At 43.6% G+C, this 25,121-nt stretch overlaps 1 protein-coding gene and 1 pseudogene across 2 annotated transcripts in view; one reads left to right on the plus strand and one right to left on the minus strand.

The window, feature by feature from the left end:
• Positions 1–1,914: 1,914 nt before the first annotated feature.
• LOC142429425 (COP9 signalosome complex subunit 8 pseudogene) lies at positions 1,915–2,537 on the plus strand (annotated as a pseudogene).
• A 707-nt stretch (positions 2,538–3,244) lies between these two features.
• PPTC7 (protein phosphatase targeting COQ7) overlaps positions 3,245–25,121 on the minus strand; it is a 43,461-nt gene continuing 21,584 nt past the window's right edge. Inside the window, exons 2-6 of one of the 2 annotated variants that reach the window (XM_075533346.1) lie at positions 19,393–19,572; positions 13,040–13,238; positions 9,789–9,912; positions 8,216–8,345; positions 3,245–7,042 (exon numbers count right to left, since the gene is read on the minus strand). In XM_075533346.1, the coding sequence (XP_075389461.1) occupies positions 6,984–7,042; positions 8,216–8,345; positions 9,789–9,912; positions 13,040–13,238; positions 19,393–19,572 (692 nt within the window). In that variant the 3' untranslated portion in view covers positions 3,245–6,983. The other variant, XM_075533347.1, reaches the window with a different exon arrangement.

A 25,121-nucleotide genomic window follows, 5' to 3' on the forward strand; every position in this document is an offset into this window, starting at 1 on the left:
AATACCTCTATCTATAGCTTTGCTTACTAGAGCTTTCCTCTTTTTCCTTTTGCCTCCTCCTGCCCCACCATCACGTTCCCCCTTCTACCACCTTAGTCCTTCCTCTCAGCTAGATTGATGTTGCTCCAATACCCACAGGATCTCTACAACCTCCTAGATGTTGGTTTTAATTCCTGAATTGTTCCCATCTGTGGCATTGTTTGCTCACCACACCCTTTCCTCTGCCACCTTCTCACAAGACCCTCTGGGGCCCTTGGCCCTGTTGCTTTCTGCCCGAGCTTGCTTCCCTTGTCTGTCTTCAAAAGGTTGAAAAAAAGGAGAGGGGGAAAAAAACAGTTCCAGGTCTGTCTGCTGGCCTTTATGAATCTCTCCTCCCTGGTCCTGGGGGAGTTCTGGGGGATGCCCTGCCTAGCCTGGTCTATTTGTGGGGCTCTTTAGGGGCTTTGTGGATTGGCTTTGCCCCAATTGCTGATCTGTTATGCTCACTTCTTGGTTTGTCCAGCTGTGGGGGATTCAGGCTACATTATCTCCCCTCTGTGTCCCCATTATTGTCCTGTCACTGTATGCTCCAGTTAGGGGACAACATGTCTTGAGTTGCTGGCAGTCCTACCGTCCTCTCTGTGACTTAGCAGCTCCGTGGAAGGACATCATCCTCCAGCTTGGCGTGCCAACATGGAGTCTAGGCTAACTGTCCCTTTTTCCTTCTTGGTTTGCTTCCGTGTGGGCATGGTAAGTTGGCTCCTTTCCCCTACCTGAAGGCTTAAGTGTTGTTCTTGGAGGGGGAGGTTTATATGATCTGATACAGGAGCAACAACTTCTATTTGCAAGAGCCTTCTACTTGGAAGGTCAAATATAGTTTGTGCTTTACGCCTTTAAGAAGTAGCTTTTTTTTTTTTTTTTAAGAAGTAGCTTCTTACCTGCAAAAACAAACTAAAGAATCTGTCACTAAGATACTGTTATGTAACATCTACTGTGAATGCCTTTCCCTCCCTCAGTGCTGTTCATAGTCAATTAATTATAAATGCACACACTAGACTTCTGTAACATCTCATTGTTAGGTCTTTGAAACCAGTTCATAAGGAAACGTTAACTGGCAAGCAATTGTGCTTCAGATTCGGGGGGAGATTCACACACAAAGTGGTTGGGCACCCACTTTTAGAACTGTGCACAGAGTTCTAACTGAAAGCAGAACAAATTTGGCTCTTGAGGCTTAGTAATGAGTCACAGCTACCCACAATAACCTAATAAAAACTCAAGTTCAAACTAACATGTTCCACAGTGAATGAAAATGGGCTCTCGCTGAGTTTTTTGTGGAAACTAGCAATGCCCACAAAATTGGAACCTAGCTGCTTTATACCGTAGGCTCAATGTTTGTGTGTCTTTTGCTTACCCTGATGATTAACACTGAAATTCTAAGAGCTTGTAAAAGAAAATGATGAGACAAAAACTTTCACACACGAAAATAACTATAAGGCTCTTTGCTTCAGTTTCTGGCTCACATCAACAGGCGAGGAGTGAGGCTGTACAAGCGTCATCAAGAGCAGCCAACATGACACTGCACTGGTGTGAAAGACACCATACGGTTCAAGTGCATTCAATTGGCATCAGAGTGCTACACTCAAAAGACACCAAGTTTGTCCTGTGGCTCACTCCATACGACCTGGAAGGTGTTCTTCCTGCTGTTCCAATGACTCCATGTTAATGGATTTCTGCAGAAGCTAAGGTCAATGGTAAACCAGCTGGTAAAAAAGAGCTAAGGCAGATAACCCAGAAGACAGAGAATGCAATTACTAAGATGCTCGGAAATAAGCACCGGAAGTATCAAGGGATGAGGGTTTTGTTTGATAATAGTCTATTATCGACAGTCTGGGGTCTGGCTTGCTGGAAGGTGCGGCGGCAAGGCAGGCGGGGAAGATGCCAGTAGCGGTGATGGCGGAAAGCGCCTTCAGTTTCAAAAATTACTGGACCAGTGGGAGAACCAGGAGCTCGAGGCTCCTGGAGGTATCGCCACCGTCCCGGTGTACGGGCAGCGCCTGGCCCTCTACCTGCTGCACAACGACATGAATAATGCAAGATATCTTTGGAAAAGAATTCCGCCTGCTATCAAATCTGCCAACGCGGAGCTGGGGCGCATCTGGTGGGTGGGCCAGAGAATCTGGCAGCGTGACTTCCCGGGGATCTACACCACCATCAGCGCCCACCAGTGGTCAGAGGCTGTGCAGCCCATCATGGATGCGCTGAGAGACGCTGCTCGGAGATGCGCCCTTGCCCTGGTCTCCCAGGCCTACACCTCCATCGTTGCCGATGATTTCGCTGCCTGCGTTGGGCTCCCAGTGGAAGAGGCCGTGAAAGGCGTGCTGGAGCAGGGCTGGCAGGCCGACTCCACCACCAGGATGGTCATGCCCAAGTCTGTCGTAGGAGTCCTGGACGCCCCCTCCAGCAGGTTTAGCCCCGAAGCGCCAACCCCTGTCCCACTGGTCCCCAACGAGCAGCAGTTAGCCCGGCTGATGGACTGTGTGGCCTTCCTGGAAAACTGAGCCTGGCTCTGTCTGCTGACAGGCTGAGAGCTGCCAGGACATCTGTTGTCTGTCCATCTGTGTGCTCGCTCAGCAGGTGCCCTGGGGGCAGGGCCCAGCCCCTCACTGAGCAGGCGGTTGACACCTCCAGCTTAGAAAGAAGGGTGTTCCCCTGTGCCCTCTGCCTGACCTGACCCGACCACCAGCCAGTCCTCCTTGGGACCCTTCTCGTGTGAGGGCCTCAGTGCTCGCTAGGCAGCATGGGCACCTTCGGGGGGTGACACGCCCAGGACCGGGGAGACTCACCACCTTTGGAGAACATGCTTTCCCTCCCACCTGAGACCCCTGCGTGGGACACAGGCCACTGAGGAAGAGGCTGCACCCTGGATCCCTTGTGAGGCGGCTGCGGAACAGATGCAGATGGGCCCTGAGCAGCGCTCCCTGGTGACACCTCCCTGCAGGCAGAGAGCAGTGAGAGGGCACAGTGCCAGGAAGACCTCACAAGGACAAGCTGCCTGCAGGATGCCGCCCCACCCCCCACCTCGCAGTCTCACTGCGAGTCTGGCCCTTCTGTGGGGACATGTCCTTTGTACCTGTAGGTTCACGCCCACCCCGTGCATCGATTCTGCATCATTCAATAAATGTGCGGACACCAAAAAAAAAAAAGTAGTCTATTATCTACTATTCAAATTAAACAAACACAGATTAGTATAAATACTATATTTATTAAATATTTTTACAGTTTATTTAAATGTATTTACAGAACTATTCCTGCATAAGTTATATTTCGGACATCCAATTCAGGTAATTGCCTCTTGGGTAACACAAATAATGATAGTCTCAACAAAAAAAGCAGCTCATTAGTATTTACAGATTCAAATTTGCTTCATTATTTGGCCATCTTTGACACAAACTACCAAATAACAGTGAAATTTTGACATGGACACTTTTTTAATAGAGAATTTTAATTCTGCAAAGGATTGAATTTGTGTATTCATTTAATTTTTTAAATAGAATTTAAGTGCTTTGTGTTCAGTTTTTGTTTTATAAATATATTTTTTAATGTTGTAAAGTTCATTCAATGAAAAATGTGATAGTTTCCAGAGAAATTGGATGCTGTAGCTTCTACCAAAGACAGCGGTATAAGGTGACAAAGAACCATGAACTCACGCCCAGAGTACAAACGTTGACAGCGCTAAGCAATCTTGTCTATAACCCTCAAAACATCAAAATGGACTTGGGAAAACCCCCGCAATCCCTGCCCTGGTACTTGTTGGGTCGGCTGGTGTAACCGAAGGGGGTGTCCTTGTCTGGGCTACTATTCTGCCCAGAGCAAAAGCAGCACATCGGAAACTCTCCCAGCATGCAAAGCTTGAGCTTTAGTTTCTAATCTCGATGCACACACACCTGGAATGGATCCTTTTATGATTTAGTACCCATCAATCATGCTGAGACAGGAGAGTAATTCTGGACAAATCGCTTTTTCCCCCTTTCTTATTTCAGTTTTCACAAGCCTATGGACTCTGCTGCATCTCCACTCAGTAAAGACATTCTTTTTGTGCGCAGGCAGCTTAAGTTCACAGGAAGAAATAAGATTCTGATATGTTTAGAGTGCACATTTTAAAACAGAATAAAATAAAAATTTCAAGCATGTGATAAAAATATTGATTTTATAATACAGTATTGCTTTATAAATATAGATGGAAAAGCTATAAACTTTACTGGTCTTTGGTGCATCCAGAGGGATAAATAATTTGCCACATGTAAATTAGAAATCCAAATTTTTCCATTTTGTTATAAAAGTTCAGTACACGAGGCATGTGTGTGTGTGTGTGTTTATAGTGCTTGATTTAAAACAGAATGCGCACATACAAACACACCCCCACACACACACACCAGGTGCAGAACCAGACCCACCAAATGGTACAGCACAGTCACACTCCCCCGAGGCTGGGGTCCTGTGACCTGGAATCCTAGTCTGGCTCTAGTATAGCCTCTGACCACTCAGAGGGAAAGGAGACTCCAACAAACCCCCAGCAGTCACAAAATGAAATGCAGAACACAAAACAGACAAAGGGTGGAGAAGAAAAGACTATTTTGTCACTAACCCACAGGCCAGGTCCAACCTCAATTCCACTGTGCAACTCAATTCTTGTCCCGCTACTTTTACATCGCACTGCAACACCTGTCCATTTCGATAAATCATCTCTCAAGAACAAAGTTGGTCAAACTGAGTTGTGGAAAACCACCAATCCAGCACTATGGAGATTGTATCTGATGGGCTAGATGAGAGCAGAAGAAACCCAACTTGACCAGCACCGATCTTTCCAGAAATTAAGTGTAGGCATTGGAAAGTTAATGCAAAATATATCCTGATCATAAAAGGCTATACACCTCTGAGCAGAAATAATGACAAATCCCAATGAAAGAACCGAAGATGTCAGCCTAAGTATAAATGTATTCCTCCCAACTAAACCCTTCTGGATGCATGCAACTTTCTTCATGGTTTAAACAAACAGACTGCAAACAGTTTGTGCAAAATAAATACCCCAAGTGCCATTCACACTCCCTTGTTTTATCACTGCACCACAATTTCTCATTATTTCAACCGAGTCTCCCTCCGTCCTCACCCCCAACCCCTACCCCCATCTCCTTTAGCGAAGAATTCTTACTTTCTAAGTTAGGGTAGTTAAGGCATTCTGACATGTAATTCAAGGTGATTCAAAATAGATATCTAACAGTATGCCAATTTAGGAATAGTAGATAAATTACTGAACGGCTTACAAATGAATAACTCATTCTTATTATAAATGAAATGCCTGTTACAAGCATGATGCATTGAAATATGTAATGACATGTACATGGTACATGTTAAACAATTTTAAATAAAACAAAAGCTTGACAGTTATGCAAATATACAGTACAAATTCACAAAACAAAATCTTTTCAAACAAGTGAGGTAACCTCAAACAGAAGTTTTAATGCAACAAACCAGGAAGTAAGTATCTCCTTTAGAGAACCAGACTCTGTGTTCTCAAGTAGATTCTTACGAGGTTTCAATGCATTCTCGTCTATACACCAATGTTACCTGACTCATATATAAGACATGGCTTTAATTTAAGGATTTCTAAGTATATATATTTCTCTACCACCAAGTTAATGAAGAAAAAACTGACCCAAAAATATATATCTTTACAGCAGTCAACTTGTACACAAACCTTAAAAGTGAGTTTGAGCTTGCAGATAAATGGAAAACTGCACGCAGGGTGGTTTCTGAGGAAACTATACACGGCAAAAATGGCTATTCGGAGGCTGTAAACATTAAGCTTGATTCAAACCCCTAAGTGTCTGTGTCGGCAGCTGCAAACGTGGGGTCATCGCTAGAAGTTTCACTTGTGGACATTTGAGCTGCTGCCACCACACACAGCGCTCTCCCGCATGGCGCGGGGACTTGGCGCGTGCTCTGAAGAAAGCAAGGCTACTGATAAAGAGGCCCAAGAGTAAGTCTGTGGGTGGCACGAACATCAAAAGCCAACAAAATTCAAAGTGATAGATGCCCATTCAGCCTACTAGGTCTGTGGGTTTGAGGCTCCCCTGGGGGTAGTGGGGCATCATACCAGACAGCTGGGAGGAATTTTAGCCATAACATTATATTAAATTTCTAGGCTTTGAGGAATTTTATCACCTTGAGGAGTATTTCCACTAAAAAATGTTGGTAAAGAGTCTCCCTCCCCCGCCTGGGAACAGGCTGCCAGCCTGTGGTCTGGACCAATCAACAAACAGTTAAAACTTGAATCACGGGAGCACAATTAAGCATGGCACAAATGCATCCACAGAACTAAATGAGTCCCAGCCCACCCCAATTTCTAACAAAGAAGCTCCTGGGATAAGGATTTCATAGCCCAGATCAGTGATTTAGAGCAGAATTATAAACCCCTGAAAAAAATAGGAGTTTATAACAAAAACATACAGCCACAGTCAATTGGGATAACAAAGACTATGCCTGTGTAGTACACAAGTAACTGTTGGGGGATGATTTATGCACATTTCTAGACGATTTACTGGAACATATGATTTGTTAAGATTTTTAAAAATCTTTTACACCATGTAATTTTGACATCGTTGTACCAACATTACTCATTTTCAACTTGGACAACCTGTGAAAGGGAATTGCCATCTTGACTTTGAAAATCCCCATCCCGTGTGGAAGAGGCTGAGAAAACATGAAGGCCAACCTTCCGCTCTTGATTCTCTGCAGCTGTTGCTGGCAATCGAGACAAGCTAGCGAACAACAGTAGTGGTTCTTAACGAGGATCTCAGCTGGGTCTCAGCGAGACAGGCAAAAAGCTCACATCACTGGCCATTGAGATCAGTGGCAAAGAAACACGGTCCTGCCTGCAGGATCAGCACACGGCAGGGGAGACCTTGGGACAGCAAACAGGCAAGGCAGGAGCACATCTAGAGGAGCTAGTCCGTATACTCAGCCACTATTGAAAGAAGGACAGTGATGTCATCTGGCTTTCCCCCTACAATGAGAACGGAGTAGTTACAGTACAAAGGAAAAGGCAGTCAAGAAGTACACCTAAGCACCACGTTTTTGCATATAATATGCATAGAACATAGGAAACCAGCACTGCAGGCCATTATAGTTTGAAAAACCTGCATCACAGCACATTATTTGCATGGTCTGGTAAACACTGGGAAACAAATGCTTACATTTCAAGGCACACTTGGTTTGTCAATGTAACCTGGAACAATAAAGAATAAAATACCAACACACACACCCTCTCTTGAGAAAGAAACAAAAAATATCACACTTCATATAATGTAAGGGAGGCTTTAGAAATTTTTCCTGTTCTTTTTCAACCAGATATTTGCTAAACTGGCCCTGACCACAGTCTCTGTTTCTATCAGTCATCGCAAAGACAACATCTAGTTAAGATAAATTCTGCCTGCTGAGAAAGTTACATGTCTCTGCCCATAGCCCTACTTTGGACAAACACATCCAGTGTTTTGAAAGTAGGCGTAAGCTTGCATCCTAATCTGCAGCACAGCCATAGCATGTGCGTCTTTCTGTGTCAGTATGTCCACAGGGCTAGGATGTTTTACATGTCATAACGGTCCAAAGCAAGAAACTGCCCGGTTTTAAGTCTGATGCTCGACTAGTAACATGTTATTCCGGTTACACATCACCCAGAGGACTCTCGGAGTCAAGGACAACTTAACTTTGCTTCCCTTTACAAAATGTGCTGTGGCCATTTGGCAGGCAAATATTGTCAATGAGTCGCACAAAACCAGAGGAAGGGAGAAGTAAAACGTGAAGGGCAAAATGTTAAACTGGGAGGAATGTGTAGGCCTTCCAGGCAGAGCTTGAAGGGAGGCCTTTTGGGCTTAAGTCCAAGCAATGCAGTGGTGACAATACAGGGCTTCAGGTTCCGCCTGCCTGTGCAGCCAACTGCGCCTCGTTCTGAAGGACACTCTCTGTGGGAAAGAGTGATGACACACATTTGCTCTTGGCCTCCAGGGTGAAGGCCCAATGACCTTGCTCCAAGCCACAAACTACTGGTGGGACAGGGCACCAAGAGGGTCTCAGCCCAACGCTCGAGCTGACCTCATTCTCCAACCCCCACACGCTCCTATCCCACTAAGAACAAACAGTTCCCTAGTTAGGCCCTATGTCCTTCCCAAAGAGTGCTTACCTCTCACATTCAATCCGTTGTCACATGCAAACTGTGCAAAAGGTGACATATAATTTGGGTCATAGGCCAGCTCATGAGCTTGCTCAGCAATGCTTCTCGCGGTCTGCTGTATGCTCTCATAATTAGAATTCTACAACAAAGGGATGAGGGAGCATCATTTTTACCGTCAAGACCTCATGATTTCTGCATGCAAATATGCTTCTTACAAGGATCACTTTTACAGCAGGAACATTTAACTATGTCTTCCACCCTGTACATTTTATTCTAATTTTTAAAAAATGTAAAAGATTAGATGATGACTTAAAGGAAGAGGGACTACCAGTGCTGCCTGCACAAAATACCCATCAGAAAGCCCTTTCTTTGCCAGGATGGGTTTGGGCCCCCAGGTTTTCATTTTCCTTTGGAATGCTTAAGGTAGTCTTGCTAGGGCAGAATGGGTTAAAGCTATTGATCTGACAGCATTTCAAGGATGACCTCAATAACTCCCCTACTTGGGAATATACCCCTTTGCCAACCACCATTGCTTCTCCTATTAAGAACTGACAGCTATCCGAGTGAAAAATATCTTCTGAATTTGCTATTGTGACAGAAAATTCCTGTCTGCAGCTTTCAGCTCTAACAGGCTGTGGTTCTAAATCATGTCAGAATAAATAATATCTGTCTCTGCTTCCGTGCCAACTCCTGGAAGGTTTTCCCTGTCCAGCCACCTAAAACCTCAACCCTCCTCTTCTATTCCTTGACACCCCCCCCCCACCCACCCCCGCTTGACCTTTCTTCCTGTCATTGGTCAGCAACAGTGTATGAGGTATGTCTTTCTTTGGGCCGAGTTGTCTCCCACAAGGGCCGGGGCATTGTCTTTTCTGCATAGAACCCGCTACAGGAAAGCAGCAAGCACTTACTACTGAACCCCACACACCACGCATGGTGCTGAGGATAGGCCTCACTGAGTCCCTTAAATAGGATCTTCATTACCTCCCATTTTAAAGGCAAGAAACTTGTTCCAAATCATTCTGATCAGTAAAGACTCTTGTAAGCAAAGCCTCCTCCGATGACCTCCCCCCACTAAAATCTTTTCACTATTTTTACAAAGCCAGGGCATAGAGACAGACTGGCTTTCACTTCCTTCCCCTCTCTGTGTGGGACAGAGACAGGTCTGGGCAGTCTCGTGACTGGTGACAGCTCAGATCACATCAAGGCTGTGGACTGCCTGCTGCCCTTGGATGGCTCTGCCATCACGGTTTCCTGTCTTTCTCAGCATCAACACCTGCTGGGTTTGTTATAGGAATTAAAGGCCAAAGGGAAACCAGGAGCCCACACCAGTAAACTGTAAGTTCAGAAACACACAAAAACGATTCTCATCTGGGTTTTCCTTACTTTCCCACATGCTTTGTGGGACAGGCCTCTTTTCCACCCCTAAGTTCTCTAATTGAGAATGTTTCCATTTATCAGTGCTTGAAAGTCTAGCACTATTATTATTTTCCTAACATTCACAAAATAATTCTTTCAACTGACCTCAGCCACTTAGGGAAGGTCACTTTATTTCTAAGGGCCAATAAATCTTTGTATTAATTACCTTTAACTTTTTTAGCTCCTGAAGGATCATGTAATCAGGCATGTTGTCAAAGAGTCCATCTGTCGCTGTCAGGATGATATCTCCTAACTGGACATCAAAAGACGTGCTATCAGCAGCATCCGGGCTGTGGCAAGGACAGAGGAGGAGAGTCAGGGACAGAGACACGGGTCCAAGTTCCTCAGGCACGTGCACACCGCAGGGAGGCTTCCTCAGCGAGAAGCCATTCATATGATTGGAGTTGATGATGAAAAATGGAGCAGACAATAAATGCCAGTCACTTCCAGGGTAAACTTTTAGGTTAGGACTCCTATCCTTGAACAGAGTCGTTGGAAATTCTGATATAAATACTTCAGAAGCCTGTCCCTCCCAGGAAACCCTGCGGCTGATTAGTCACATTTGGCTTAGAGAGGATGCTGGGTTCTGAGTCACATATTAACGTCCCTCCAAAATACAGGTGGAAATGAGTCTTTATTTCCTAATTCTTCTGAGCCAAATTCTGTCCCCTCTTACTCATGCTCCTGCACTGGCTGAACTCCGGCTCTCAGAAGGCTCTGCTGGAGTGGGGTGGGGGCAAGTACAGATCCCATAAAAGCCCTTTCAAATTAGGATCTTACAATGGTTTGGGACTATCGAGGACCATGTATTTCTTAGTGCTAACATAATGCATGCCATTCACAAGGCATTTACTTAATGGTTTTTCAGAAATATCTGTTGAAGAAATGAAGGAAAGAACAAAATATTTGTTTCTGCCCCTGAGGGGAAAAGCCCTTCACATCAGTATGGGTGGGTGTGTTGGGAGTGTGAATATTTCTGTCCAGGCACACAGATGCAGATGCTCCCATGTGCAGAACGACACCGGGAACGATCCAAAGGCACTGCTAACAGCGGCTACCCCCAGGAAAAGAATGGGCTGGCAGCTGGTGAATTTCCCTCTGTGTATCTTTTTGGGTAAAATTTTCATAGCTGGAAGATTATTTTATCATGCCTGATGGCATGGGCATAAGATCCCAAGTGGATAAAAAAGAACACACATTCCAAGAGCTGATGACTTCTTGGAGGCTGGCTTCTCTACCACTTCAGGAGCTCTACTGCTGCTTGGCCTCCAACGTGATAGGAAAGAGAGAGATGTGAAAATGGGTCATCACCTGGAAAGCTCGCCCCTCACCCCAAATTAGGGAATGATAACCAGAGGTGAGAGGGAGGCTGGCTTAAAGGGGTACAGAATAAAGTTTGAAATAAATCCCCACAATGTGTATAGGTGATCTGTAAAACAAACAAACAAACAAATAAGCAGAAAAAAGAAATCACCTACACATGCTGGGGATTTATGCGAAATATGAAGAGAAAATGCCTTAGAGGAAAGAAATGTGATGCAAGGAACAAATGGATTTTCAATCATACCTTTACACAATAAATTTGTTATAAACCAGGTACCTAAGGAAAACCGCCAAGTTAAAATGGCAATGGTACTTACTTTACAGATAAAAAGACCAATGAAACCTAGGGATATACATGTAGCAGGGGAAATGGGGGTGGGGGGGATTCCTGCAAAGCTGGGGGGAAACAGGTCGATTCCTTCGGAGGAAAACAAGAAGCCATTCCAGATGCTTCCCGTTTGCACGGCCTTCAGAAACAAGGCAGGTCCTGAACGTGTAGATTAACGAGCAGGTCGACGCAGGGGCTCTACTTTATGCTGAGGCTTTCTTTTCCCTGCCAGTGTCCTTTGCTGGTCTGCCTGTGAGAGATTTGTTCCCATTGGACAGTTTGTCCTCTTCTCCCAACACTCCCACCCATGAGCTTGGTGTGCGGCCAGCTGCAGTTCTGCCCGTTTTGATTGAACATACTGTGCTGCTGGAAACTTCTGACTGCACTGAAACATGAGCCGAAATCACATGCTAGTGAGCCGGCTCTGGGCACCAGGGGAGGCCATCCCCACCCCAGGGGCAGGCCAGGCAGAGTGCCCATGCAGGCCATCCCCAAAAGCAATGTGTGCGACACACAAGTCCTATCCTGGTACTCAAGAAGCCCACGCAAGTGAATGGTGAGCTGAGTTTACCACCTACTGAGGCCTGGGGGTTCTGAGTTCTCCACACTCCAACACAGGAAAAATGAATGTGGACTACAGTCAACCAAAGAACTATCTATAGTCAAATAATCTTCCAGACAGGTAATCTGTCTGCATCTGAAAGTAAAAAGTACTTCCCTCTCTCAAGTCAGTGGCAGGCTTCATACCGGCAATGCTAAATCTATTTATTTATTTTTTTAATACTAAATTTCTAATGGTATAATTGATCATTCCAGTTAAAATAGTGGAATTAACAATCACATCATTTTAACTTGGAACATAAGATCTGGTTTAGTAAGAACCATTAAGCAGACACATGAGGTATTTGCTAGAATAAATCCATTTTTTAAATAAAAAGGCTTGTGACTCATGGATCAAACCTTTATGACTTGCAAACAACATGGGCGCCAGGCCCTGCGAGGTTATGAACAGCAGTGAAATCTGAGTCCTCACCTGCCTATGCACACGCAGGAAAGCTAAAACTACAAAAATGATGGTCTGCTGTGTAGCTCCTCAACAACAAATTACAGCAAACTCAAAATGAACTAAATGAGACAGTACTGACTGTCTGGGAAGGGTCTCTTGCCCACTGAAAGTGAACTCTGAGAAGGCATTCAGAGCATAACACCTGAGAGCATCATCGGAGAAGACCAAATCTGAGGCCACTTTGTTTCCATTTCCTGCACATCACTTTCACTGACAGGTTTTGCATAAATTGCAAGGTCTAGGTGAAGCGTGACAGGGTGACCTCAAAATCAGGAAGTGGTGGGACAAAGCAGGTGTCTGTATGAATGCAACTCCCTGAGAATGTATGCAAAATCTCGTACAGGAACTGGCATGCACGAACAACTCTTTTCTGCTGGCACAATGCAATCTGGCAACCTCGACTGTGTGTACTACCTACCACACAGTACTGGTAGGAAAAACTACCTGGCCAATCACTAAGCTTTGAAATAGCATTTGCATGGTCTTGCCAAATCACCGACTACTTAACAGAATTGATTTGGTTCTAATATCAAGTTCAAGCAAAATTTGTTTCCAAGTGTCAACCTGAGAGGTTCTCCTGATGAGCACACATTCTCAGGGTTACCTTTCCTGGCATGGAAATGGACAATGTCGGCCCCCAAGGAACCTATGGATGAGCCACCCACTGCTCACAATGTAGTTGCAGGGGCAGGGAGATTACCTGTCACTCAAGACAACACCCTCGGCCTCGGGTGGAGCGATCGAGAGCTGGAATGGAGTGTTGAAGTAATGTTGCTGCTCGTCTGACCGGTGCACGACTTCGCCACCGCGGACAACCAGGAAACCCGAATCACCAAGGTTCGCAGTGTGCAAGCGGTGGCTTGTTCTATCCAGCACCACGATGCAGGCAGTGCTGCTACCTGGAAACATAAACAACTCCTGGTGATTGGTGTCTCCCTCGGCTGCCTCCGCACACACATTTTCCTCTTACGTCCCCAAAGAGTAACGGGCTATGATGTGAATCTCCTTTGCCTAAATAAGATCTTTCCAAGGTCTGTCCCATAACCGCAACAATGTCAACAGCCAACTGTTCAGGGTCACCACCGTGATGTATCCTGCATGGTCTGGAGGCCACAGATGATCTAATGCTCCGATTTCCCAAGACAGAAAACAATAGAGATGGCTGGTATTTTGCCACCCTATTTCTTTCCAACAGGGCCATTATCTCTGCCAAATGCTCACCAGTTCTGCATGTTGTTGAGCTTAGTGTTTTAATATTTAAATGTCAGCATGAAAATGCTACATGTTCCTGGCATTTCTCATTAGTCATTGGCAGGCGGCCTTCTCCATGAAATTCACTCACCCTGAAGATAGGGCATGTCATGGAAATCTGAAGCAGATTTCCATCTGTTGAGGTCAGGAAGTATTTTTGAGGCTAAAGAATGACTCACTGCAAAGTAACAAGACCAACTGTCCCAAGTAGCTAGGGAAAGTAACCTGCTCACTTTACAGCGACTCCTCCTGTGCAGAGGGAGAGCCATACCCCCAGCATCAGCGCACCTCTCCTGCACCTGGGCTTTCACAGACAGCAAGCCTGGCAGCACCAGTCTGTATCACACTAAGTAATAAAACTTAGGCTTGTACTGACAAAAAGAAAAACAAAAATTGGAAAAGAGGGAAAAAGGAAGTTCATTGAGATAAATGACCACTTCACTAGTAACGAATTTTGCCTTTTAGTTTAACAAGAGGCTGAAAGAACGTAATGCAAGCTGATCACTCTCCAGAAGTGAGAAAACTATTAAGTGACCTATCTGAAAAACAATGTAACCTTGAGAAATGTGCACAATCTTTGATGTAACAACTCTTACTTGTGAGAAGTTAGAAAATTGGAGATGTAAACAAAACTGAAAATATTGTTTACGATCAGGAAAAAGCTGAAAACAGCCATCAGGTTGGTTCCAAGCCACCATGACCCTGTGTACAACAGAAGGCAGCTCAGTCCTGCCTGTGGCATCAGCACAGTCACTTCTCTATGAGCCGCTGTCACAACCAGTGTCAGTCCTTGTTGAGAGCCGTCTTCTTTTCTTATTGACCCTTTACCGAGCATGATGTCCTTCTCCAGGCTCAGGCTCTTCTTCCAGACAGATTTGTCTGTTCTTCTGGCAGTCCAAGTATATTCAACATTCCAACGCCCTAATTCAAAGGGATCAAATCTTTGACCTTCCTATTCACCAGGCTTTCACACGCATTTGAGATGCTCACAAATATACCTGCTTGGGACAGGAGCACTTTAATATTCAAAGTGACATCTTTGCTTTTTAACATATTAACCTAAACAGCTACACACATAAAACAACCTAAACAAAAAACAAAACAAAAAAACAACCTAAACATCCGAAATAAGGGGATTGGCTAAATCACAGTACATCCATACAACAGGAAGCTATCTGCTCTCTCAAGAATCAGACAGTCTCTGTCAGAATTCTAGCTCTGCCACTTAACAGTCATGTGACCTGGGCACATGACTTAAACTCTTGTTGCACAGTTTCCTTATCTATAAAAATAGTGGTTATAACAACTACTTCATAGAACTAGTGGCAGGATTAAATGAAGTAAGTGATGACAAACACTTCTAACACATACATGTTAACTACTTAATAACCATTAAAATATATTAAATATATTTGAAAAAGAAAAAGAGACAAGTAGATTACAAACTAGTGCTAAAATTTTCTTAAATACAAAACGATGATAAAAGTATTATCAAATTAAAAATCTGTACACCAAAGCTGACGGTGCCCGGCTATCAAAAGATATAGCATCTGGGGTCTTAAAGGCTTGAAGGTAAATAAGCGGCCATCTAGCTGAGAAGCATCAAAGCCCACATGGAAGAAGCACACCAGCTTGGTTGACCACGAGGTGTAGAAGGGACCAGTTATCAGACATCAAAGAACTAAAAATCACATCAGTGGGTGCCCACCTTCCTGACACGACCACTGAAGACAAACATGTGCATAACCAAGTGTGGTGAAGAAAGCTGATGGTGTCCGGCTAACAAAAGATATAGGATCTGGGGTCTTAAAGGCTCAAAGATAAACAAGTGGCCATCTAGCTCAGAAGCAACAAAGCCCACATGGAAGATGCACACCAGCCTGTCTGATCACAACGTGCAGAAGGGACCAGTTATCAGACATCAAAGAACTAAAAATCATATCAATGGGTGCCCACCTCCCTAATACGATCAATGAAGACAAACGTGTGCATAACCAAGTGTGGTGAAGAAAGCTGATGGTGCCCAGCTATCAAAAGATATAGGATCTGGGGTCTTAAAGGCTCAAAGATAAACAAGTGGCCATCTAGCTCAGAAGCAACAAAGCCCACATGGAAGAACACATCAGCCTGTGTGACAACGAGCTGTCGAGAATGTGGGGTGGAAAGGGGGAACTGATTACAAGAATCTACGTATAGCCTCCTCCCTGGGGGAGGGACAGCAGAGAAGAAGGCCGGGGGGGGGGGGTTGTGGAGGGGGAGAGAGACGTTGGACAGTGTAATATATGACAAAATAATAATTTATGAATGATGAAGGGTTTGTGATGTAGGGAGGAATGGGAAATGAGCAGCAGATATTAAGGACTCAAGTAGAAGGCAAATGTTTTGAGAATGATGATGGCAACAAATGTACATATGTTCTTGACACAATAGATGTATGTATGGATTGTGATAAGAATTGTACGAGCCCCCAATAAAATGATTAAAACAAAAAACTGTATACCAAAAAGGAGGTAATAGTTGGTAAATTCTAAACTGTTAAATAATAGCAAAACCAAATAAAAAACTAGACTGGGAATTGGGAAACAGCTGTTACCCTAGTTTGGCACCCCAACCCCATCGTTTTCTACCGTTTCTGCAGCTGGAAATCTTTACAGAAGCAGGCCGTTTCACTGTTCTCCCTTGGAGCTGATGTTGAGTTCGGACTGCAGGCCAACACATAACCCAAAGGGCCACAGGGCTCCTTTCTTAACAATACCCTGTCATTGAGTTGATTCTGACTCAGAGCAACTCTATCTTTACAGAAGCAGATAGCCTCAACTTTCTCCCAAGGAGCAGCTAGTGGGATTGAACACCAACCTTACAGTAAGCAGTTCATCGCTTACCTGGCTGTGCCACCAGGGCTCCTTTACAACACATTTGGGGATATAAAAGTCCCTATACCCCATAGGGCTGTTGTGAGCACACAATAAAAGCTAAATACAGGAAAATTTGTGGAAGTAAAACCTGTGTATGGCAAAAACCTGTCAGAGGAGGAAAATGTCAATTATTTCCTACTAATCATGAAAAATGAAACAGTAGTAAGACCGCTCCCTGTCAAAAGCAGAAAACTAGGAGACCTGGCACGTAACACAGTAGTGGCGAGGCCCTGTTCTCATGGTTTCCACTGTACATGGTATCATTACTCTGTGTATCAGCGTAGACAGAAAGGAATCAAGGAGCACAGCCACTAAAATATTCAAAGTTTTCTCAGGCAAGTTACTTTTTCCTTAATAAAAAATGTGTTACTTAATGCTAAGCTATCTTCTATTAATGAATCTTATCTTCCTTAAATGTCAAATAAAAGAGCAAACCAGGTCGTGTAACTAACTGGCAGTGCCATCGCACAATCAGCTCCACCACTCCTTGGAGAGTAAGATCACCAGTACCCTTGCTTCAGCCCAAGGTACCAAAGTTCAACTGTTTCTCATTAATAGAACTGCCACGCAAAAGATCTTCTCAATGCTGACAGGATTAACTCTACTGAGAATGGAAAACGGCTGCACAGCCCCGAGAGCTTTGCTGCAGGAAGACGTATAGTGACTCATAAGCCCTAGCTGGGAACCTAAGCTAGAATTTTGCTCCTCCTGTGGGAGGAACCAGTCGAGGAAGGGAGAATCAGAATGGCCCTCCTGGTGAAGCTTCATCACCAGAACAGCACTGAACAAATGCAAGGCCAGCTTGGCAGAATCACCGGGTTTGAAGTGTATGCTCCTCCTCCACCTCCTCAAATTTATTAGCACTTACTATGTTATCTAGGTAGCCTGTGTTTGCCAAAATATGTTTAATGTGAGTAGTAAACAGCCTAAAGATGGGTATGGGGAAACAGTAGACTTTCTATTCCCGTGGAGACCCACAGGGGCACCATCTACCCTGCCCTGGAGATGTCAGAATGGCTATAAATCAGAAGCAACTTGATGGCAGTGAGATAGATGGGGGAATGTAGATGTCAGTGAGAGACAGAGAGAGAGAGAGAGAGAGAGAGAGAGAGAGAGAGAGAGAGACTCTCTCAAAATGGTAGTAAGTGATCATTTCAACTTGCCTTTTAAGGAGGAAAAAGGAGCTCTGGTGGCACTGTCAGTAGCAATGTTGGCAGTTCAAACTCACCAGCTGCTCCCTGGGAAAAAGACAAGGCTGTTTGCTCCCATACAGATGTAAAGCTTTGGGAACCCTAGGTTACTAGAAATCAAAATCATCTGCTTGGTAAGGGGTGGTGTCTTGGACTGAGGGATGGAGGCCTCTGGCAAACAGGCAGGTATCAGCTCCTGGTGACCTGCTGCTCTGGGTACTCTCCCCCTCTACTTTCTGATGAAGCAGGAGGTCAGCGTTTAAGTGGTTTGCCGGAAGTCATATAGCCTGCTGACAGAGAGGTACAAGAAATGGAAGTTCGTGTGTGTAACTGTGACAGGCCAGCTCCAAACTACATTTCCAAAATAAGGAAACAAGACAAAGCAGCATATTGAAACAAGACAAGATTTCTCTTCAGTTAGAAGGAGAATCAGCTGGTTAATTACAACATGGAGAGACAGAAGATGGCAGTGTGAGGAAAAAAGCCCCTTCTTACAAAAGGATAGAAAATTGAAGGCAAAATTCTACACTGTGAGATCTTCACTAATGAAGAACAGAGGCTGATTTTTACTGTGGAAGCGACCTGGATGGCAGCCTTCTAGTAACCAGAAAAATTTCAGCAATTAGTAGAAACTTAATAACACCCTTACTGAAAAAGTACTTAGAAGGCTGGGTAAATTGCTGAGGCTCTTCCCAGAGCGTCATTTAACAAACAAATAGAGCAGCTTGGCCAATGGATGTTCCATTAGCACTCCAAATAAGAACTAAGTGTTTGGTTTTATATTGTCTAATATAAGATTAAGAGGGATCTATATTGTCTTGGCAGAGAAATAGGTGAGCAGTTGTTTTTTTAGAAGTGGGCAACTTTCTCACCAGATGAATTTTAAATAGACAACTCTCAGCCTCTCAGAGATAACCACTATCCTAAATTATATTTCCCTTTCTTTTCTTTTTTCCCCTTGCTTTTCTTTACTCATATTTTAGAATCTTTAAACAAGGTATTTTCAATTTTTCATGTTTGAGGGCTGGACATACAGTATTCTACAATTGCCTTATTTCCCCCTTCAGTAACATTTCTTGTGTATCGCAGGCACCTTTAAGTTGTCCATCTTCATACTGTATTTTCCTACTTTGGGTGGTTATTCAAGTTTGTTTTTGGTTTTCTGGATCACAGACAATGCTGCTATGGATGTCCCTGCCTCAACTGCTGGTAGCACCAAGGGGCAACCTTCTCCAGTCTAGCACAACGCCCACAAGAAGAATCTCTGAGGCATGTCCTTTATCCTGCTCACTCAGGAATGCCATCTTGGTTCCCAAAGTGGTGCACCTACTTGCACTCCCATCAAGCAGTATTAGTATTCTGGTTGGTCTACGGATTCTTGGTCAATTTCTGTTTCGTAGGATGAGGCTCAGGACAAAGCTAGGCGGGGGAATGATTTTTTTTTTTTTTTAAGTCTTTACCATCTACTCCAAAACTAAGCCAAACTCACCATCACCAAGTCAAGTCAACCCTATGGGACAAGGAAGAACTACCCCTGTGTGCTTCTGATACTATAAATCTTTACAGGAATAGAAAGCCTCATCTTTCTCCAGTGGAGCAGCTGGTAGTTTAAACTATCAACCTTGCAGTTAACACCAGGACTCCTAAACATCTACAAGGCTTCTTTACAGAGGAAAGTACACAGGCAAGCTACTTACCAAGCAAAGGTACTTTATTTTGCAGCAGCTCACAGTAGCTTGTGGTGAGAATTCCAATGGGATTACTTGGTACAAACCGTCCTTCTTTTACTAAACGTTCACACGTTCGCATTAAAGTCCCTGAGAACTGAGAAGGATCAACTCCATAGTCTCTCCATCCTCCGACACCATCTGCAACCCCTTTATAAAAAAAACACAACAACAAACAATTTAAAGAATATTCTTAACAACGCAGGAATTCTCACTCCTGCCTCTACCTAACAATTTTATTACATACTACTTGCAGGACCAGGCAGTGCTTCGTTCTGTGTGTAGAGTTACTATGAGCCAGAACCACCCACTCAACAGCACCCAATGACATATTAGTCCCCATGCCCCTGCAGGCTGAGCACACCAGCTGCTCCTTGGGAGAAAGATGAGGCTGTCTGTTCCTGTAGAGTCAGTCTCAGAAACCCTAGGACACAGTTGCTATGAAGTGGAATTAACTAGATGCCAGTGGGTTTTTTAGTTGTCTTGTATCTGAATCAACTCAAGAGCAACTGTTTTTTCCCCCCATACATGTTTACCCTAAAGAGTTGAAATAAAAGTTCTCAAGCTTAATATGTTATACACTAATTCCCTTGAGTACAATCCACACATCCATCAATTGTATCAAGCACAATTGTACATATGTTGTCATAATCATTTCCAAAGCATTTTCTTTCTACTTGAGCTGTGGTATCAGCTCCTCTTTCTCTCCCTGCCTCCTACATCTTCCACCCTCATGAACCTACAAGGGAATATTCAGAAAGCAAAGATATTAGAATTTGGTCTTCCGTATACTGATAAGCATTTCATGCTACCACAGGGTGGTAGCCATCAGCCAAGAGTTCAATTTCAGACAGAATGTCATCTTGGGTAGGAGTATTTGTGCTAATAATACTTTATTGTATTTTATAATGAAGAACACTTGTGATAATGCAATGCGCCCGAGCTGCAAGTTCTTAAAAGAATACAACCCTTTCTTTACAAAGCACCAGTAGTTACTTGTTCTTTCCAGCTAATTAAAGCCAGACAAAGTGAGAGCACTGCAATGGCAGGCACTTACATGATAACCACACATTCACTCTTCTGAAAGAAGGGGCTTCAAAATAGGTGGAAAAATAAAATGAAAAGGTAAGTTTTCCACGAACTTTTTGAAGTTCCCTCAAGGGAGAAGTATTAGTCATAGATGGCTTAGAAATAAAGACCTAGAAGCAACTGATGAACAAAGGGCTTTATTTTGTCTTTTTTTATGCCACATTCTGTATTGCTTGAATTTTGCTATTTTTAACATGAATGCACATGAACTTTATCATAAAATGTTCGTTAGGGATTTTATAATTTTAAGGCTTTCAGAGAATGACACATTTTCCTCACCATATACGGTCACTTTTTAAAAAATCATTTTATTGGGGCTCATACAATTCTTATCACAATCCATCCATCCATCCATCCATTGTGTCAAGCATATTTGTAGCCATCATCATTCTCAAAACATTTGCTTTCTACTTGAGCCCTTAGTATCAGCTCCTCATTTTTCCCTCCGCCCCTGCTCCCCCTCCCTCATGAACCCGATAGCTTATAAATTATTATTATTTTGTCATATCTTACACTGTCCGATGTCTCCCTTCACCCACTTTTCTGTTGTCCATCCCCCAGGGAGGAGGTTATATGTAGTTCCTTGTAATCAGTTCCCTGTACATTTACTTTAACACACATTTTAAGGAATGTATTTGGTACAAAAGATATATATATATATATAAAATATTTCCCTGAAAAACTGGCTTAAAGTAAAATGAACACCCAAATCCAATGTCACCAATTCTATTCCAACTCAGAGAGACCCTACATGAGTTATTTGAGACTGTCAGTCTTTACTGGAGTAGATTACCTTGTCTCATCTTTCTCCCGAGGAGCACTTGGTAAGTTTGAACTGCTCACTTTTCAGTTAGCAATCCAACACTTTACCTTACAGCACCATCAAGGTTCCTAAAATGGACACAGCAAAACCTATATTCCTGACGATGCCAGTTATCAAACAGAAAGCAAACAACATATCCTGAGAAAGTAGGAAGCAACAGAATGGGAAGACAGTAAAAAGGGGGCAAACAGCAGCCTCTACAGTGCAGGCGGTCTCTCCACCTTCGGTGGCCAACCAATCAGCACAAGTTCACTTTGGGACAATTCCAAATTAGTTGATTAAGTGATATGCTGTCTGGGATTCTTGTCAAAATAATTCAGAGTGGGAGTGATGGGGGAGTTGATGAAAGAAGATTGGCTATGAATGGATAAATGTTGAAGGGCCTGGTGAATACAGTTGGCTATAGATTTGAAATGTTTCATAAAAGTTTAAACAACAACAACGAATAGATGATAAAGGAACAAGTATTATTTTTTTCCAAGCAGTTCTGAAGTCTGGGAATCTGGGAAGGTTTCAGGATCTTCTTGTCAGGATTTTTTTTTTTTTAACACCAAGGTTAAGATTTCACCATGAATTTAAATACAATTTATGTTAAAACATGGAATGCAATTATACAGTCTTCTGATGAATCATTCTTTTCAAGTGACTGCCTTCCTGCTTGAGAAAGAATTTCTTAACCAGCCTTCATCTAACAGCTACAATTAACGTTACATACAAATTAATTTCATCTACAAATGCCCTTCCTTAGAAGTCCATTATAACTGGAGATAAGGGGGAGAGTCAGTCCTGGCAGTCACTAAAATCATCTGTCAGCATGTCAGCCCTGACCCAGCCCGGTGACATTCATCAGATTTCTCCCAGAATAGAGCGCAACCTTTCAGACACCTGCTTGCCTTTTTACATGGAAAAAAGTATCCCACTTGTCAAACCTCCGTAGGAGAAAAAAAGATTCAAAAGCCAGGTTAATTTCTCAATAAAAAAAAAGGTTTAGTATACATTCGTTATGACAAAGAACAAGTTACATAATGCACAGGGTCAGGTTTGGGATTAGAATCAGGCTCAGGCTGAGGCCAGAATAATCCTACCTCTTGTACATTCGAAACCCAGTTGTCTTCCTATTAAGCAGTTATTCTACAAGGAAAAGAATATGTCTTCTATTGCACAAGCCAAAACTTCAATCCACACACTTCTTAAAAAGTGGAATTCATCCAGATATAAAAGGAACTTTCACTCAAAATACACCTAAAGGTAAAGAAAACAATGCTAAGAGAGAGATTGCATAAGATCCCAGAGCTCCCAGCACAGCAGCTAACAACAAGCAAAAGACTAGACTACGCCTAACCACCCTGTACACAGGGCCTGCCTACAAGCAGCTCCAGGTGACTGGGGAGCTCAACTCACACTGAAGTAGACAAAAGGCTTCTATAGATGCTGCTTAGGAGGGCCAACAGATAGGAGGGTTTGATGCTTCCCAGATCTGGAAGAATGGAAAAAGAGGAAATGCCATTCAGGTTAGGCCCTGGAGGGAAAGTCAGAGTTCCATGTCAGACAATTAGTGTGGTTGCGGCTGGGGCTGAGTAGGGACTCTGCTGGTTAAACATTGGGTTAAGCATTGGTGTACTTGTCCTCAATGTGAATGGTTCAAATCTATCAGCTGTTTGATGGGAGAATGATTTACCATCTCAAAAACCTTATGTCTAATGAGGTCACTGAGTTTGAATCAACTCTGTAACAGTGGGTTTAGTTTGGGTTTGGGGCTTGGGTGAGTGGAGAGATGTTGAAAACTGAAGGATATGAGTTAAATGTGTGGAGGGACCAGAATGCCAGTCTGCTAAGGGCCTGAATTGTCCAGTTGGGGAGCCACTAGCCAGCTATAGGTAAGCTACTGAACTTGAGATGTGACCAATACAAATTGAAAGTAGTTAAATGTGGAGGCTAATGTGTGTGGCTGCTCACAGAATGGAAGTTCAAGCCCTTGTAAGAAAGGTCTGGTGAAGTGCATATGGAAAAATCCACCAGGTCTATTCTGACACACACAGGAGCACCAAGAGTTGTGGCATTTTGTGGGTTTGTTGCTGGTCCGAATAAAATAACACACTGGGTTCCAAAAATTTAGTGTCCCTTCCTCCCAAAAGAAAAATATCACTAATATTTGATATTAAATATGTTGAAATGATAATACTTTTGGTATACTGGGTTAAACAAAATATATTAATTAAAATCAGCTTTAACAGTTTCATTTTACCTTATAAGGCAACTAGAACATTTAAGGAGTCTTGCAGGGTGGGGTGGGGACAAGCGCAAATGGTTAAGCGTTCAACTAACCAGAAAGCTGTTGGTTAGACAACACCGGAGACACAGTGTGGGAATTGCGTCTGCTCTGATCCTGCCACACTGAGGCAAAACACTAAGGAGGTGCAACAGAATAGCAAGGGAACAGAGCGGCAAGGTCCCCAGGGAATGCTGAAGGTGGACTTTGGGGCCAGGGCGTGGTGCCCCAACAGATTAGACTGGAAAACACTCCTAAAGGCCAACAAACAGTCCTTGAACTAACTACAAGCTTTTCTTTCTTGTTGTGTTTTGTTGTCATTGTTTTGTTGTATATTGTCGATTGGTTTTGCTCTGTCTTATTTTTATGCATATTATCTCCACAGGTCTGTTTAAATAAGATAAGCTGCATGAACAATCTGGAGGAGAAAACAACGGGACCGACAATTCCAGGGGGACATGGGAGAGGGGAAGGTGGGGGCAAAGGTAGTGGTGTTAACAAACCCAAGGACAAGGGAACAAGTGATCCAAATTGGTGGGTGTAGAAGGGTGTAGGAGGCCTGGTAGGGTGTGATCAAGGATAATGTAACCAAGAGGAATTACTGAAACCCAAATGAAGACTGAGCATGATAGTGGGACAAGAGGAAAGTCAAAGGAAATAAAGGAAAGAGCATTTATAGAGGTCTAAATAAAGGCATGTGCATATGCAAATATATGCACATACAAGGATGGGGAAATAGATCTATGTGCATATATTTATAGGTTTAGTATTAAGGTAGCAGAAAGACATTGGGCCTCCACTCAAGTACTCTCTCAATGCAAGAATACTTTCTTCTATTAAATTGGCATTCTATGATGCTCACTTTCCCAACACAACTGCTGAAGACAAAGCGGGTGAATAAGCAAATGTGGTGAAGAAAGCTGATGGTGCCCAGCTATAAAAAGATATAGTATCTGGGGTCTTAAAGGCTTGAAGGCAAACAAGTGGCCATCCAGCTCAGAAGCAACAAAGCCACATGGAAGAAGCACACCAGCCTGTACGATCACAAGGTGTCAAAGGGATCAGGTTATCAGGCATCATCAGAACAGAAAAATGTTATCACAGTGAATGAGGGGGGAGGGAGTGCGGAGTGGAGACCCAAAGCCCATTTGTTGGTCACTAGACATCCCCTTACAGAAGGGTCTCGAGGAGGAGAGAGCCAGTCAGGGTGCAGGGTAGCAACGATAAAACATACAACTTTCCTCTAGTTCCTAAATGCTTCCTCCTCCCCACTATCATGATTCCAATTCTACCTTACAAATCTGGCTAGAACAGAGGATGTACACTGGTACAGACAGGAACTGGAAACACAGGGAATCCAGGGCGGATGATCCCTTCAGGACCAGTGGTGTGAGTGGCGATACTGGGAGGGTTACAGGGAAGGTGGGTTGGGAAGGGGGAACCGACTACAAAGATCTACATGTGACCTCCTCCCTGGGGGACGGACAATAGAAAAGTGGGTGAAGGGACATGTTGGAC

Source organism: Tenrec ecaudatus, chromosome 16 (assembly GCF_050624435.1).
Source record: "Tenrec ecaudatus isolate mTenEca1 chromosome 16, mTenEca1.hap1, whole genome shotgun sequence".
NCBI classification, from domain to species: Eukaryota; Metazoa; Chordata; class Mammalia; order Afrosoricida; family Tenrecidae; genus Tenrec; species Tenrec ecaudatus.